Source organism: Rattus norvegicus, chromosome 17 (genome assembly GCF_021556685.1).
Source record: "Rattus norvegicus strain SHRSP/BbbUtx chromosome 17, alternate assembly SHRSP_T2T, whole genome shotgun sequence".
NCBI classification, from domain to species: domain Eukaryota; kingdom Metazoa; phylum Chordata; class Mammalia; order Rodentia; family Muridae; genus Rattus; species Rattus norvegicus.
In genome coordinates, this window is record NC_141550.1 from 57,598,981 (window position 1) to 57,613,081 (window position 14,101).

Consider the following 14,101-nt stretch of genomic DNA (forward strand, 5'->3'; position numbering starts at 1 on the left):
TGACATTATGCTTTTGAAAAATCTCATCACATTAAAAAAATCCCACCCCAGGGTAAAGCTGAATGATGAATAAAATTTCTTTTTCTTTCCCCTCCCCTCCTTTCTCTTCCCTTGTCTTCCCTTTCTTTCCTTTTCCCCTCCTCTCCCTCCTGCTCCTCTCCTCTTCTTTTTGGAGACAGGATCTCACTATGTAGCCTGGATGGCCTGGAACACCCTATGTGAACCAGGCTGCCCTCTAATTCACTTACTGCTTACTTCTGCCTCCCTTCCTGAGTGTTTGGGGTTAAAGGACTATGCCACCAGGCAAGTAGTGAGAATTTCTAACTTTCCTTCAAGACAAATCCCATACAATTTCAAATTCAAAAAGTCTGGGATATTATACTTCTAAAGGCATATAACACCCTGTTGATTTATTGGGACATGGCTTTTGGAAGCACTCCAGGCTTCTGTTTCCTTATTTTGAAAGAGCTATGATCTTGAATATGAGATATGGAAAACCTCCAATCACTCATCTTTTCTATTCTTGCAAAAATGAGGCAAGAAGGACTCCATGGGGGGAGACTCCCTTCATAAACACTGGGGAAACTATGGGAAAATCTTCAACAGATACAGGGTGAATAAGACCAGCCGCCCTATTGAAATATCAATAAATAAAAACAGACCAGAAACAATTATAAAGCAGTCCCTTCTGGGATCAGATGTGCTGGGAAATAAAACTTACTATACAAGAATACCTTAAAATGGGTGTATGATCTCTCATAGTGGTCTTTGCTACATCCTAATTTCAGTAAATGCAAAACAAGAAAAGATGGAGATTTAGGCAAGGTTTTCAGTGCTGCCCAAACCATTACATGGCTAATAGTCCCTCTAATTTCAGTTTATTCTTTCTTTCTTTCTTTCTTTTTTTTAGAGATTTATTTATTTATTATACAGTACACTGTAGCTGTTTTCAGACACACCAGAAGAGGGCATCAGATCTCATTACAGATTGTTGTGAGCCACCATGTGGTTGCTGGGATTTGAACTCAGGACCTCTGGAAGAGCAGTCAGTGCTCTTAACCGCTGAGCCATCCCTCCAGCCCTTATTCTTTCAATAATAGATCTTTGTAGTGTCTTTTGTGGTTGTTCACCTCCACTTGAGAAGAACAATATACTTCTATGTGCAGAATTTTAAGACTTTTAAGGTCCAATTTTGGCTGGGTGTGGTCACTCACAACTTTAATCCTATCACAGGTAGAGGCAGAGAGATTGCCAATAGTTTGATGCCAAATTGATTTAATATCTGAAACTTGAAGTGACTGACATTTTGCTATAATCTGGTACACTTTGTTCCCACCAACTTATTTTGAATGTGTTCTTGTATAAAACTATAAAAATTCAAATAGTCTCTTCCACAGTAACAGTGATTCAGGGTAAACTCCGTAAATGTTTCTGGGTCAAGAACACTTGAGTTTGGTTCAGAATAATCTCTCTCTCTCTCTCTCTCTCTCTCTCTCTCTCTCTCTCTCTCTCTCTCTCTCTCTCTCTTTTTCGGAGCTGGGGACAGAACCCAGGGCCTTGCGCTCTACCACTGAGCTAAATTCCCAACCCCAACCTCTCTGTTTTTTAACATGTTTTGTATCAACAATTCCTTGAAAAGCATGAAGTTGAATTAAATGTGGACATACTGGCATGGCAGTCCAAGCCTGTGATTTTAGCACTTGGTGGATGGAGGCAAGATATTCAGTAGTTCAAGACCAATCTTGACTTTGGCAAGTTTTGAGGCAAGCCTAGATTACACAAGACTTTGTCTCAAAACAATCAGCAGCACCACCTTCATGAAATGTTGTCCTTGAAAAAAATATCTCTTATCCGAAGTTCTATATTTCTATTAGAGAATTGCCACATGACCCTAGTAGCTTAGATCCTCCAGGTAAGAAAGAGCTGATAGGATTTCAAACAGGAAAGGTTCTGGAAGCTTATTCTATTTTTCATTAACCAATGACAGCAGATTCACTACAGGGTTCCCTCTCACTGCTAGGCAATAAAGTAGATTTGTCATGAATTATGTCTCCCAGTCAAGTTGTGCAGTTCCTCTTTGGTTGAATTACAGCCCTCTTTTATTGTTTTCATGGTGATGTGTGTTAAAACTGACTTGGATCTGGCAAAGCCAGAACTCTTCCACTGAAGTTTATGCCCAGCCTCAGGTATACTGAACCTGTGAGAGGTCACATTGCTACATGTTTATGTAATACCATCCTAAATTTGTTTTCAATAAAAAGTTACTGGCTTTTAACATCTAAAATCAAATCAAAACACCACCAAAAAAACTCGATTCATAGGAAGTTCTTGTTATAGTGGTGACTTCAATTTAAAACACTGCGTTTACTCTGGTTCTCCCTTATGCCTTAGCTGATTAACTTTTTCTTTCCAGTTCTGGAGGGATTAACACTACACTTTTCTCTGTAACTCTGAACTTCCTATGGTGATAGACTACTCGAAAGCATGAAACACTTTTGTTTTTGAGATAGGGTCTTTCTTTGCCATCAAGGCTGAAGCCCCTCCCATCCGGTCTCAATCTTGCCTCAATCTTCCTAGTACTGACTGTTAACAGGAGTGAACCACCACGCCCAGCTATGAACTTCCACTTCTCATCTTGGCTGCCCTAGATCAACTACCGTACTCAGATTCGGTTGGTCCCGTTGTCCTTCAGGGTTATAGTTCCGGTGCTTACCATAACAACACTTCGAGACAATGGTGTTAGGGTTTGGGTGGGCTAAACTAGTTTCTCGTCACTTCCTCTACGGAGGCGGGATTTCCGGTCTACGGATACTTCCGCCTAGAGCCGAACGCTCAGGGTGCGTGAGGGCCTCTGGGTGCTGACAGACCGGCTGAAAGAAGGTGAGCTTCGTAAGATCGTGGAGCTGAGGTGGCGAGCTGCCCAATGAGGCTGGGTTACCTCAGTATTCCTTCTCCGAGACTTCTCTCGGATCGGCTGGGAGATGTTGTGGGCAGACCCTGCGGAAGACTAGTGCGCCTGCGCCAAGCGCCTCTCTCTCTCTCTCTCTCTCTCTCTCTCTCTCTCTCTCTCTCTCGATCTCTCTCTCTCTCTCTCTCTCTCTCGATCTCTCTCGTTCTCCCTCCCTACCTCCCTACCTCCCCCCCCCCCCGAGTCTGGGCGTGGATCTCAGGTGATGCTGCCAGAGTGGACAGCGGTCGTGGAGTGCGGTGGGAGGGCAGAGGAGAGTATTCAGTTTTTGTGGGTTTTTTTTTTTTTCTTTTTTGAGAGAGGGTCTCATTCTGTAACCCAAGGCCATTTTGGAAATATCTGAGGCTGGCCTCTAACTAGCGTCAGCCCTTAGCTTTGCTTTAGCCTACCAATGCACCAGTCAGCCTGCCCGGCAGTACTTTAATTTAATTTTTAAAACAAGGATTCATTGCCAGATGCAGAGCTCATATTTCAGCCCTGGATGACTTTGAACCTGTGACAATCCTCCAGCCTCAACCTCCGGAGCGCTGAGATTACATTCGTGAGTCACCACACCCTCAGAATAACATTTTTTACAAAGAGTTTACTGCTATTTGGGGATTGTTCTGTGAGTTGTAGTTGAATCCAATATTAGGGTGTGATTTAGCCATCCCCAAAGAAAGAGGCTTATTGAGACAACAGGATTTATAAATGCTAATGACAAGACTGCTCTCTTGCCTGATGTGAAAGTTAGCCAGATCCACTATCCATTGCTGTTGTCTTTTTATGTCCTTACTTATTAATTTTTCTTTTTTTAAGATTAATTTTTATTTTATATGTATGGGTATTATGTATATAATGTATGTATGTGCACCATATGTATGCAGTGCACCAGAAATCCAGGGAATTGGATCGCCTGAGACTGGAGTTACAAATAGTCCAGGGTTGCCATGTGAATTGAACCTGGGTTTCTGGATGAGCAGCTAGTTCTCTTAGCCAGTGAGCCATCTCTCCAGCGCAAGTTTTAATTTTTGTATGTGCTCATGTTATGGGTGCTATTGTAAATTCAGCTTACTACCAGGAACTTTGGTTTGTTTTTGTTTGGTTTTTGAGACATCTTTATGTAGTCCTGGCTGTTTTGAAGCTCAGTGCATAGACCAAGATGGCCTGAGACTCACAGAGAACTTCCCACCTCTGCCTCTAGAGTTCTGGGACTAAAGATATGGGCTACCACACCCCAGTGCAGACAATTTTATAAATTATAATTTTTATTAGGATCTATAAAAATATTCAGAAGGTTAAGTTACTGATACAAATCTGCCCTGATGTAGAGAACAGAACCTTCTTCCACAGTGGCCTTGAAATCACAGGAGTCAGTCATGCCAGACCATTTCCTCCTTGTTTATGCTGCAGGAGTTCTGAATCGGTATCCCTACCCTCATCCCTCTCATTTATAAATCAGATTGATTTTCAGAGCATCATTGAGAAAGAATGTGGTATTCTGTGTTGTTCCATGAAGAGGACTTTTATTTGTTCATAATTGGGTCAATGCAAAGGAATTAGATTCTCTAGAAGTTGGCTTCTTTTGATATTGATGTTCCCATTACTCCCCTAAAGAGAATTATTAGTTTTCTCCTCTTCTTCCTCCTCCTCCTCTGATTCCTTCTCCTCTTCCTCCTCTTATTCTTTTTCTTTTTTCTTTTCTTTCTTTCTTTTTTGTTCCAGGGCCTCCCTTATACTAGGTTAGTGCTTTACCACTAAACTACACCCCCAGTCCTGGTAGGGTATTATCTGTGCTGACCTTTAATATTTGATTCTTCTACCTCAGCCCCAGAGTAGCTGAGATTATAGACCTGTGGGTCTGGAAAGAATTTGCCTGTGACTTACTGGTTTATTATATTTATCAATTGTCTACTGAGACATTTGTTCAGGCCAAATCTTTGGAGTCATTATGACTCAGCATTTTTATTTGTTCATATCAGCTAATTCTCTGATAGTCAAAATATGTCCAGATCTTTAAGCCCTTTCTCAACATTCACCTGTTTAAAAAATGGCAGCATCTCTCATAAGATTACTGTTCCCTAGTTACTAGTCAGTTTTTTCTTCTTGTCAGTTAGCATCACAGAATCTACAGGGATCTTTCTAAGATTCCTTTGATGTTTCACTCCGCAGGCAAGTCTTTCAAGTCACCCCCAGAGTCCTAAATGACCTGGCCCTGCATCATCCTTGATCTGTCCCTTGCTAATTATCCCTTTTTTATTGCTCCATTTTCTGCCCTCAAACACATTTTAACTTCTAAGATAATCAGCATTGCTGTGTGTGTGTGTGTGTGTGTGTGTGTGTGTGTGTGTGTGTGTGTGTGTGTGGTTTTTTGTTTGTTTGTTTGTTTGTTTGTTTGCCTGAATGGTCTTCTGTATGTTCATGTAGTTTGATCTCTTACTTCTCTCTGCATTTTGGAATTCTACCTTTTTTTTTTTGGAGCTGGGGACTGAACCCAGGGCCTTGCGCTTGCTAGGCAAGCGCTCTACCACTGAGCTAAATCCCCAACCCCTGCTAAATCCCCAACCCCTGAAATTCTACCTTTTTTGGCCAACTTTCTTCCATCTTTAACAGAGCCACTGTGCTTCTTGTCCTTGTGTTTATCCCTTTCATGTGATGTACCCGGTTATCTGGTTTATTGTTTTTCTCACCACAAGAATAGATGCTTCCAGAAGGCAAATATTTTCCTACTCTGCCCTTAGTACCTAGAAAAGTGTCTGGCTTTTAGTAATAGCTTTAATTGTGAACTGAAGGTATTTAGGCTTTTCTACCATCATCTACATGTTTACAGTGTCTGCCAGTGACCTACAACTTCTACCTAAGACTTTATACTTTATTTGTGTGAGTATATGCATGTTTACGCACACAGGATGGGGCATATTTGTGATGCAGATGCACGAGTACATGTGTGTATGTGGAGGCATGAAGCTGATGTTGGGTATGTTCCTTGAGCTCTTAGATTTTATTTATTGAGGCAGTACAGTATTTCTTGCTGAACCTGGAGCTCACAAATTCCTGTTAATGCTAGCTGGCTTGCTATAAGGATCTGTTCTCTGCCTCCCAAGATACTGGGATTATGAGTGGCAGCCACACAAACCTAGCACTTAGATGGGCTCTGGGAATCCAAAATCTTGTGTTCAAGAGTGCATGGCAAGTACTTTGTCTGCTGTATCAACTCTTCAGCCAATCACTTAGTACTTGCCTTTTTGGGGATGTTGGATTTTTTTTTTTAATTCTTTTTCTCATTTCACTTTTCTCCAGCCACTTGTTTAAAGGATACACTATTTTATTTTTCTTATAACAATTAACTTATAATTTTACTGTATATTCTTTATTCAAATCTATTTAGAATTTTTATCCTGTGAGCAATATTTCTTTTAACCTTTAAGTTGCTGATTTCAGCAAGCTTTCTGGATCATCTCAGCAATTAGATTTTTTTTTAATATAAGATGTGAATGTCTTTTTTTTTCTTTCTTTTTTTTTTTTTTTTTCGGAGCTGGGGACCGAACCCAGGGTCTTGCGTTTGCTAGGCAAGCGCTCTACCACTGAGCTAAATCCCCAACCCCAAGATGTGAATGTCTTAACAATAAAGTTATTGGTTAGAACTGTTTTCTGCTGTTTTTCTTTGAAATTTGTTGAAGTCAACTTATTATACTTTTTTAGTAGAATATATATTTAAATTTAGCACTTCAAGGATCAGATGACATTTCCCTATCTTAGTATTTTACTGAAAATACATATCGGAGGTATAATTAAAAACATGATAGACATATTGAATATGTGAAATGAGTATTATTTAGAAAGTAAATAGGGACTGCAAGAAAATGAAAGCCTCATGATTTGACATTTATTTATTTATTTATTTATATATGATTTGTTATAGCCCAAGCCAACCTCAAACTCATGTAGTTAAAGTAGACCTTGAATTCCTGATCCTTCTGACTCCACTTCTGAGCTCTGAGATTACCAGAGGATACTACCACACTTGATTTTTGTAGGGCTAAGGATCAAAACCCAGGGCTCCAAACATGTGACATGAGCAGTTCCATTTTCTTTTTTATTTATATATGTGGGAGTGGGAGGTATGACAAGGAGTATGTGTGAAGATCTGAGGACAACTTGCAGGAGTAGGGTATCCCTTTCTACAATGTGAGTCCTAGGGATTAAACTCGGGGTAGGTGTTAAGAGCCCTTATTTGCTGAGACATTTCACTGGCCCTGAAATTACTGCCTCCCACCCCCTTGTTTTTCCAGACAGGGTTTCTCTGGCTATCCTAGAACTAGCTCTGTAGACCAGGCTGGCCCCTGTAGAGGTCTGCCTGCTTTTGCTTCTCAAGTGCTAGGATTAATGTGCCAAGACTGCTGGCTGAGATTACTTTTTAAATTGAAAAATATATGTTGCAGAAAATTTACTGTCTTTGTAATTTTTAAGTGTATAAAGTTAGTAGTAGTAAGTATATTTACACTGTAACCAGCACTTCTCTCCAACTCCAGAACTTTGTGTCTTATAGAACTGAAACTGTTATTCTAAATAGCTGCTTCTGGTTATCCTTTCCTGGAAAATCATGGTATCTACCATTATACTTTCTGTCAGGGAAAAATAACAAACAAAGAGAAATTTTTTAAGACAGGTTCTAAAAAAAAGGGGGGGAGGGGGCTGGAGAGATGGCTCAGTGGTTAAGAGCACTGACTGCTCTTCCAGAGGTCCTGAGTTCAATTTCCAGCAACCACATGGTGGCTCATAACCATCTATAATGGGAATCCAATTCCCTTTTCTGGTGTGTCCGTGGATGGCTATAGTGTACTCATATAAAAATAAATAAATGAATCTTAAAAAAAAAAAAAAAAAAAGGACAGGTTCTTACTATGTAGCCATAGCTGGCCTGGAACTTGTAGTGTTCACCAGGCTGACCTCAAAGTAGCAGAGATCCACTCCCAAGTTCAGAGTTAGAAGCATTCACTACCACATCCAGCTGTCTTTGTGCATTTTACAGGCCTAGATACTGCACAGAAGAAGGATCATTTGGTGTCTGTCCTTAAGGTTGAATAATACTTTTTGGTGTATTCTTTATTTTAATCAGCACTTAGATATTTTTTCCCTCATCTTTGGGCTGTTAATGAATAATTCAGTTATAAACATATTGTAGAGATAGCTCTTGACTCCATGTTTTTAATTCTTTGCAAATTGTTTTAAGGAACTATGGTCACTTCACCAGGAACAACAGGAAACAACAGAGTATGATGGTATATAAAGTTTTCAGTGACTTGGGAAGCTGAAGCAAGAGAGTTGCGAGTTCAAGGCGAGCTTGGGCAACACAGTAAGATCTCATCTGAGAAGCAAACAACGGAGCTTAAGGATGTGGTTCAGTAGATGCAGAGTTCGCCTAGCATGTACAAAACCCTGGAATCCATCTCTGGTACCACATAAGTCTGCACAGGTCTGATTTCAGCACTGGCAAGGTGATAGCAGGAAGATCAGAAGTTCAAAGTCATCATCAGCTACAAAATGAGTTCAAGGCCAGCCTGAGCTGTCCTACTGACCCTATCTCAAATACACACATACACGCATGTGTGCACAAACACACACACTCAACAATAAAAACCTGCTAAAACAAAAGGAAAGGTGAGCAAGATGTAAGTGGATAGTTCAGAAAAAAGGAAATCTGATCAGATGCCCATCTTCTGTTATAACTGGATAAAATACATGGTTTACAGAGCTTACTCAGCCCTAGAGCACCTGCATACCTCAGGTCCTGGATTTGATCCCCACCATAAACATCAAAACAAAATGCATACACTGGTAAAAGTTGAGGATGTTCTTTGTAGGCAAAATTGTTAGGATACAAGGGCTCGTATCTCATATTCTCCTGATAGTACAATATATTGGAACAACCATTATAAAAGTGCATCTGATATTAGCTATCAAAAAATTGAGTGCATATTTCCTTTGGTCAGCAATCCTAAACTAATAACAAAAATGTGAGTTTCTGGCAAGATAACTCCTTGCTCTCCAGTTTGTGGACGTCTAGGAATGGAGTTCTACTGACATCTTACTCAGGGACAAGAACTTTGCTTCAGGGCACAATCTTATTATGAGCAGGACTCTGCCTTGGCCAGTGTACCTATGTTTCCTAAAACATAGCTAACCTAGTCTGATTCCTACTCGCAGCTCAGTCTCCTCAGCTTGTCCAAGCTGCTCTCACTTCGGAACCCCATGTGTTGGGCCTGTGATGATTTCTTTTGCTTTTCATTGCTGAAAATTCCATTATCGCCCAGGTGTTTATCTTAGAGGTTGCAATACCTTAGAGTACCACTGACCTACCCAAGGCAGAGCCCAGCAAACTGACCGAGTTCAAGGAACCAAACTGAAGCCATGTTGAATAAAACTTCCATTTTGGATAGGGGTCAAATAAAGTTTAAATTCCCAAGACTTTCCCGGGTAACTGATACCCTGTTTGGCAGAAAGAGACATGTACACGGGTAACTGACTTCCTATTTGGCAAGTTGCGACATTAATGCTAACATTAATGCCCCGCTACAGTTGGATAACCTAACCAACAGGATATCCCTAAATCCTGATTGGTGCGAAAATGTCACTGTAACTTGGCACAGATATTTATGGATTTCGGGTTTAAACATTCTGTGATATTCTGGGTCGGGGTCACAGTTCAGCTCTGGAGTCTGTGGTCCTGATCAACCAATAACAGCCTGAGTACAATATGTTTTGTCATCCCCTTAAATCCTTACGAAGATGAACATTTTTTTTTTTTTATTTTTTTGGGTTCTTTTTTTCGGAGCTGGGGACTGAACCCAGGGCCTTGCGCTTCCTAGATAAGCGCTCTACCACTGAGCTAAATCCCCAGCCCCGAAGATGAACATTTTAAGGATGCAGTCAGCTCCCTAAACTGTACTGTTGCCCCTGACTGGGAGATCTTGCTTTGTGCCTGCTTGGGTTGTTTTGGGTTTTTGGGCTCTAACAAGGATCCTTATTTTCTGTTTGACCATTTTTAACTAATTATTCTCCCAAATGTTGATTCTAGTGTTTATCTTAATAAAATCCTCATCCTTCTGGTCCCTGCCCCTCTTTCACTCTATGAACTACCTGCACTGCTACTGGTATATCCAGACATGTACCTCAGGAGTGCAGATACCTCAGTGCTTATGTCCAAAAGACCAAACTTTGAAAGAAGTCATAACCAAGCCAAGCATGTGGCACTCGTTTGTAATTCCAGCATTTTGGAAGCTGGGGCAAGAGGATCAGGAATTCAAGGCTAGCTTATACAGGAGATCTTGCCTCCAGAATAAGCTGGGCATAGTGACAGATGTCATAGTCTCGATACCCCTCCCTAATTGCATGGTGAGATTGAGGCCAGTTTGGGCTGGGTTACATGTCTTTAAGAAAAAAGCAAAAACAGAGATATTAACCATAATATACCTAAATTTTTGAGTTATTCATTTTTTTGTTACTCTTTTCCTGAGCTAGGGCCTTGTGTATCTCAGGCTGGCTTCTGACTACTAGGATTAAGGCATGAGCCACTCTGCTTTGTGGATGCTAGGCAAGCACAAACCAACTCAGCTAGATCTCCAGGCCCATTGTTCTTTAGTATGTATACACGCACGGGGGGGGGGGGGGGTGTGCGTGCATGCATGCGTGTGTACGTTCATGTGTGTACCCATGAGGGCCAGAGGTCTACTCTTTCTTATTCTATCACTCTCCATCTTGCTTTTTGAGACAGGGATGACCACTAAACATGGAACACACCAGTTGGCAAAACTGGTTAGCTAGTAAAGCCACAAGAATCCTTTTGTCTCCCAACTCTGAAATTGTAGGTGTATACTGTCTGTCACATTTAGCTTTTTCTGGGGATCTAAACCCAGGTCCTCGTGTGTGCATAACAGGTGCCTTACATAGTAAGCCATTTTCTTGAGCCCCTGTAGGAAACTTTGGCTGTGTGTGGTGACTAAGATCTGTTATCCCAGCACTTGAGCAACGGAGGCAGGAGGATTTGCTATATATAGTTCAAGAGCTTGAGGCCAACCTAGACTATGATTTTTGCTAATTAAGTTCTTGTCACTTTTTCATGTTTTCCTCCCTAGGTCTCCTATTTTGAATTCCTGCTATCTTAGAATGAGTGACATCTTGCCATTAGATGTCATTGGTAGAAGAGTTGAAGTTAACGGAGAATACGCAACAGTGCGCTTTTGTGGTGCTGTTCCTCCTGTGGCAGGTAAGCTATGCAGATCTTTCCGTCACTTCCATGTAAATGTCTTAGTAGTGTGTTATCATACCAATTTTGATCTGGGTGTGGCAACACATGCCTTCAGTTCCAGCACTCTGAAGCAGAGGCAGGTGGATTTCTGAGTTCTTTTTTTTTTTTTTTTTTTTTTTTTTTCCTTTTCTTTTTTTTCGGAGCTGGGGCCTTGCGCTTGCTAGGCAAGCGCTCTACCACTGAGCTAAATCCCCAACCCCCGGATTTCTGAGTTCTAAGCCAGCCTTTTTTACATGGCAAATTCTAAACCAGCTGGAACAGCAGTGAGACCCTGTCTCTAATAAAGAAATATATAAAATAAAAAATCAGTTTTGAGGAATGTGTCAACCAGCTTGCAGACACATAGTTTTATTTGGGGTCATTGCACTGTATATGTATATGAGATGTACAACTTTTTAAACTTTATGCCACTTGATTTTGTAGTATTTTTTTTTTTTTTTTTAAAGATTTATTTATTTATTATATATAAGTACACTGTAGCTGTCTTCAGATACACCAGAAGAGGGCATCAGATCTCTTTACAGATGGTTGTGAGCCACCATGTGGTTGCTGGGAATTGAACTCATGACCTCTGGAAGAGCAGTCGGGTGCTCTTAACCGCTGAGCCATCTCTCCAGCCCCGATTTTGTAGTATTTTTAATACTAAGTCAACATTGAAATATCTTCTGAACAAACGTCAAACAACCAACAGCCTTGAATTTTCATGATTCTCAACTCAAAAACCAAGTGACCTTTTGATATTACTTTGCCATTAATCCATACGCACATGCATTTAATACTGTGTTGATGTAAATAAAACTTTGTGTCTGTGATTCAAAAAAATCTTTACTTGAGCCCAGAATTGCTCATGTAAACCAACAGTCTTCATCATAATCTCTCTTGTATTAGCAAGTACTCATGTTGTAGTATCAGTGGCACTCTTGAGTGTGAAGCATCATGCTTTGTAACCAAAAGCATGTGAATGCTTCTCCTCACGTGTATGTGTATGTGTATATATGTGTGGGTGTATACTTACGTTATATAAATGTGAATAATGTAATTGCATTCTGGCCAAATAGAACCTTGTGCATTGCTCATATTTTGTAGATTTATAGGAAACAATACACATGTATATGTACATTGTATAAACTGTGGTGAATAGTAAATTAATGATTTCGTATGTCAAGGTGGCAGATTGTACCTATCTAATACTGCAGGCTCTTAAACCTCAACTAAAATGGATTTTCTTTCTTTTTATTTAAGTCCAGGCTTATCCTATACCTCTGAGGAGAATAGGACAAGAAAAAGTACAATTAAGTTTATTAATACTGGAAAGAACTAGGTTTAAGTGGCAACAAGCTAAGCAGAATTGAAAAGATTTCACTTGTAAAGACGTAGTGGAGAAAGCTAGGAACTAACCTAACTCTCTGGATCTCAAAAGATCTCAGAAATTGGTGAAATTTATCATTTCTAGCCAGATACAGTGATTTGTGGCTGTAGTGCAGGTTCTCAGAAGGCTACAGCAAGAGAATTGATAAGTTTTAAGACCTGTATAGACTACCAAGTAAGTGCTAGTCCAGTCTGGGCTAGATCCTGTCTAAAAAAATAAAATAAAAGGAAGGAAAGAAGAAGGGTTTCAGGAAATAGATTTAAAATAAGATTGTTGTTGTTGTTGCCTAGGAAGCGCAAGGCCCTGGGTTCGGTCCCCAGCTCCGAAAAAAAAAAAAAAAGAACCAAAAATAAATAAATAAAATAAGATTGTTTCGTCTTTATGTAAGAAACACGGTAGGGAGGTCTTTAGTCACCAACCAGAATGGGCACGCATAGGCATTGAGTCTTCTAGCCCTTTGATCTCATTATTCTCCCCAGCTTCCATATCTAGGAAGTAGGTTCTTTGGTGAAGCTACTGATCTCCAAAGCAGCAAGAATGTGTCCAGGATAAAACTGGATCCCTGTGGGAAAATGGTGATAAGAGCATTTGAGTCCTTCTCGCTTTAGAGGCCTTCAAAGACAGGCAGGGTCTGCTCTTCCTTTCTGATGGCCTTCACCATTCTTCAGGCATCACCGTAGTGTGGCTCAGATATACACAGACCTATCTATTATCTTTCTTCATTTAATTACTCTGTTCCTGTAACATCGTCATCACCTCCGTCACCACCATCATCCATATCGAGAGAGAGTCTCAGAGAGCTCTGTCTGTTTCTGCTTCCTGTGATTAAATGAATGTGCCTGGCCTGTAACATTATTTTACTGGGTTTTCCTTTTTTAACCTTTTTATTAATATGTACTAATCATATAACATAACGAATGTATTGTGGTGTCTTCGAACATCTAAACAGTGTACTTTGGTCATATTAGCCCTACCTCACTAACCCTGTACAGAGCTCTGTGAGTGTGAGACCAGCCTGGCCAATATAGCATGTTCCAGGGCAGCCAAGGATACATAGTGAGACCCTCTCTCAATGACGATGTTGAGGAGGAGGAAGGTGATGTTGATGTTGTTGTTGTTACAGGAACATCCTCCTTTCCTCTTATGTTTGTCTTTTTTCTTCTCTTTTCTAGTTCTGGGTTTTCCTAACGGTTATCCATTTAGTATACTATGTAATTTATTTAGCCATTCTCTTTTTCTGCCCTTCTTTTTATTCTTAATGGGACAAGGTCTTCCTATATTGCTCAGTCTAGCCTTAAACTCATGAACTCAAGGGATCCTCGTATATCAGTCTTATAAGTGCTTGCGAGTATAAGTGTCTGTCACCGTGCCCCACCCCTCATTTTGAACATTTGATTGCTATTTTTTTTCCTTTATGGTAACAATGTAGTAAACTGCCTCATAAGCCTAAGTGAATCAACAAGTAATTGAGTATTTT

The 14,101-nt window shown here is 40.3% G+C and overlaps 1 protein-coding gene across 13 annotated transcripts in view; it reads left to right on the forward strand.

Moving 5' to 3' along the window:
- Nucleotides 1–2,804: 2,804 nt before the first annotated feature.
- The window catches only part of Tbce (tubulin folding cofactor E), a 45,512-nt gene continuing 34,215 nt past the window's right edge, over nt 2,805–14,101 (forward strand). For 4 of the 13 annotated variants that reach the window (XR_015640902.1, XR_015640901.1, XM_087591078.1 and 1 more), the window contains exons 1-3: nt 2,805–2,880; nt 8,181–8,608; nt 11,083–11,213. Coding sequence is in view for 8 of the 13 variants with exons in the window: in XM_087591078.1 (XP_087447204.1) it covers nt 8,553–8,608; nt 11,083–11,213 (187 nt within the window). In the remaining 5 variants the exon portion in view is untranslated. 13 annotated transcript variants of the gene reach the window in all.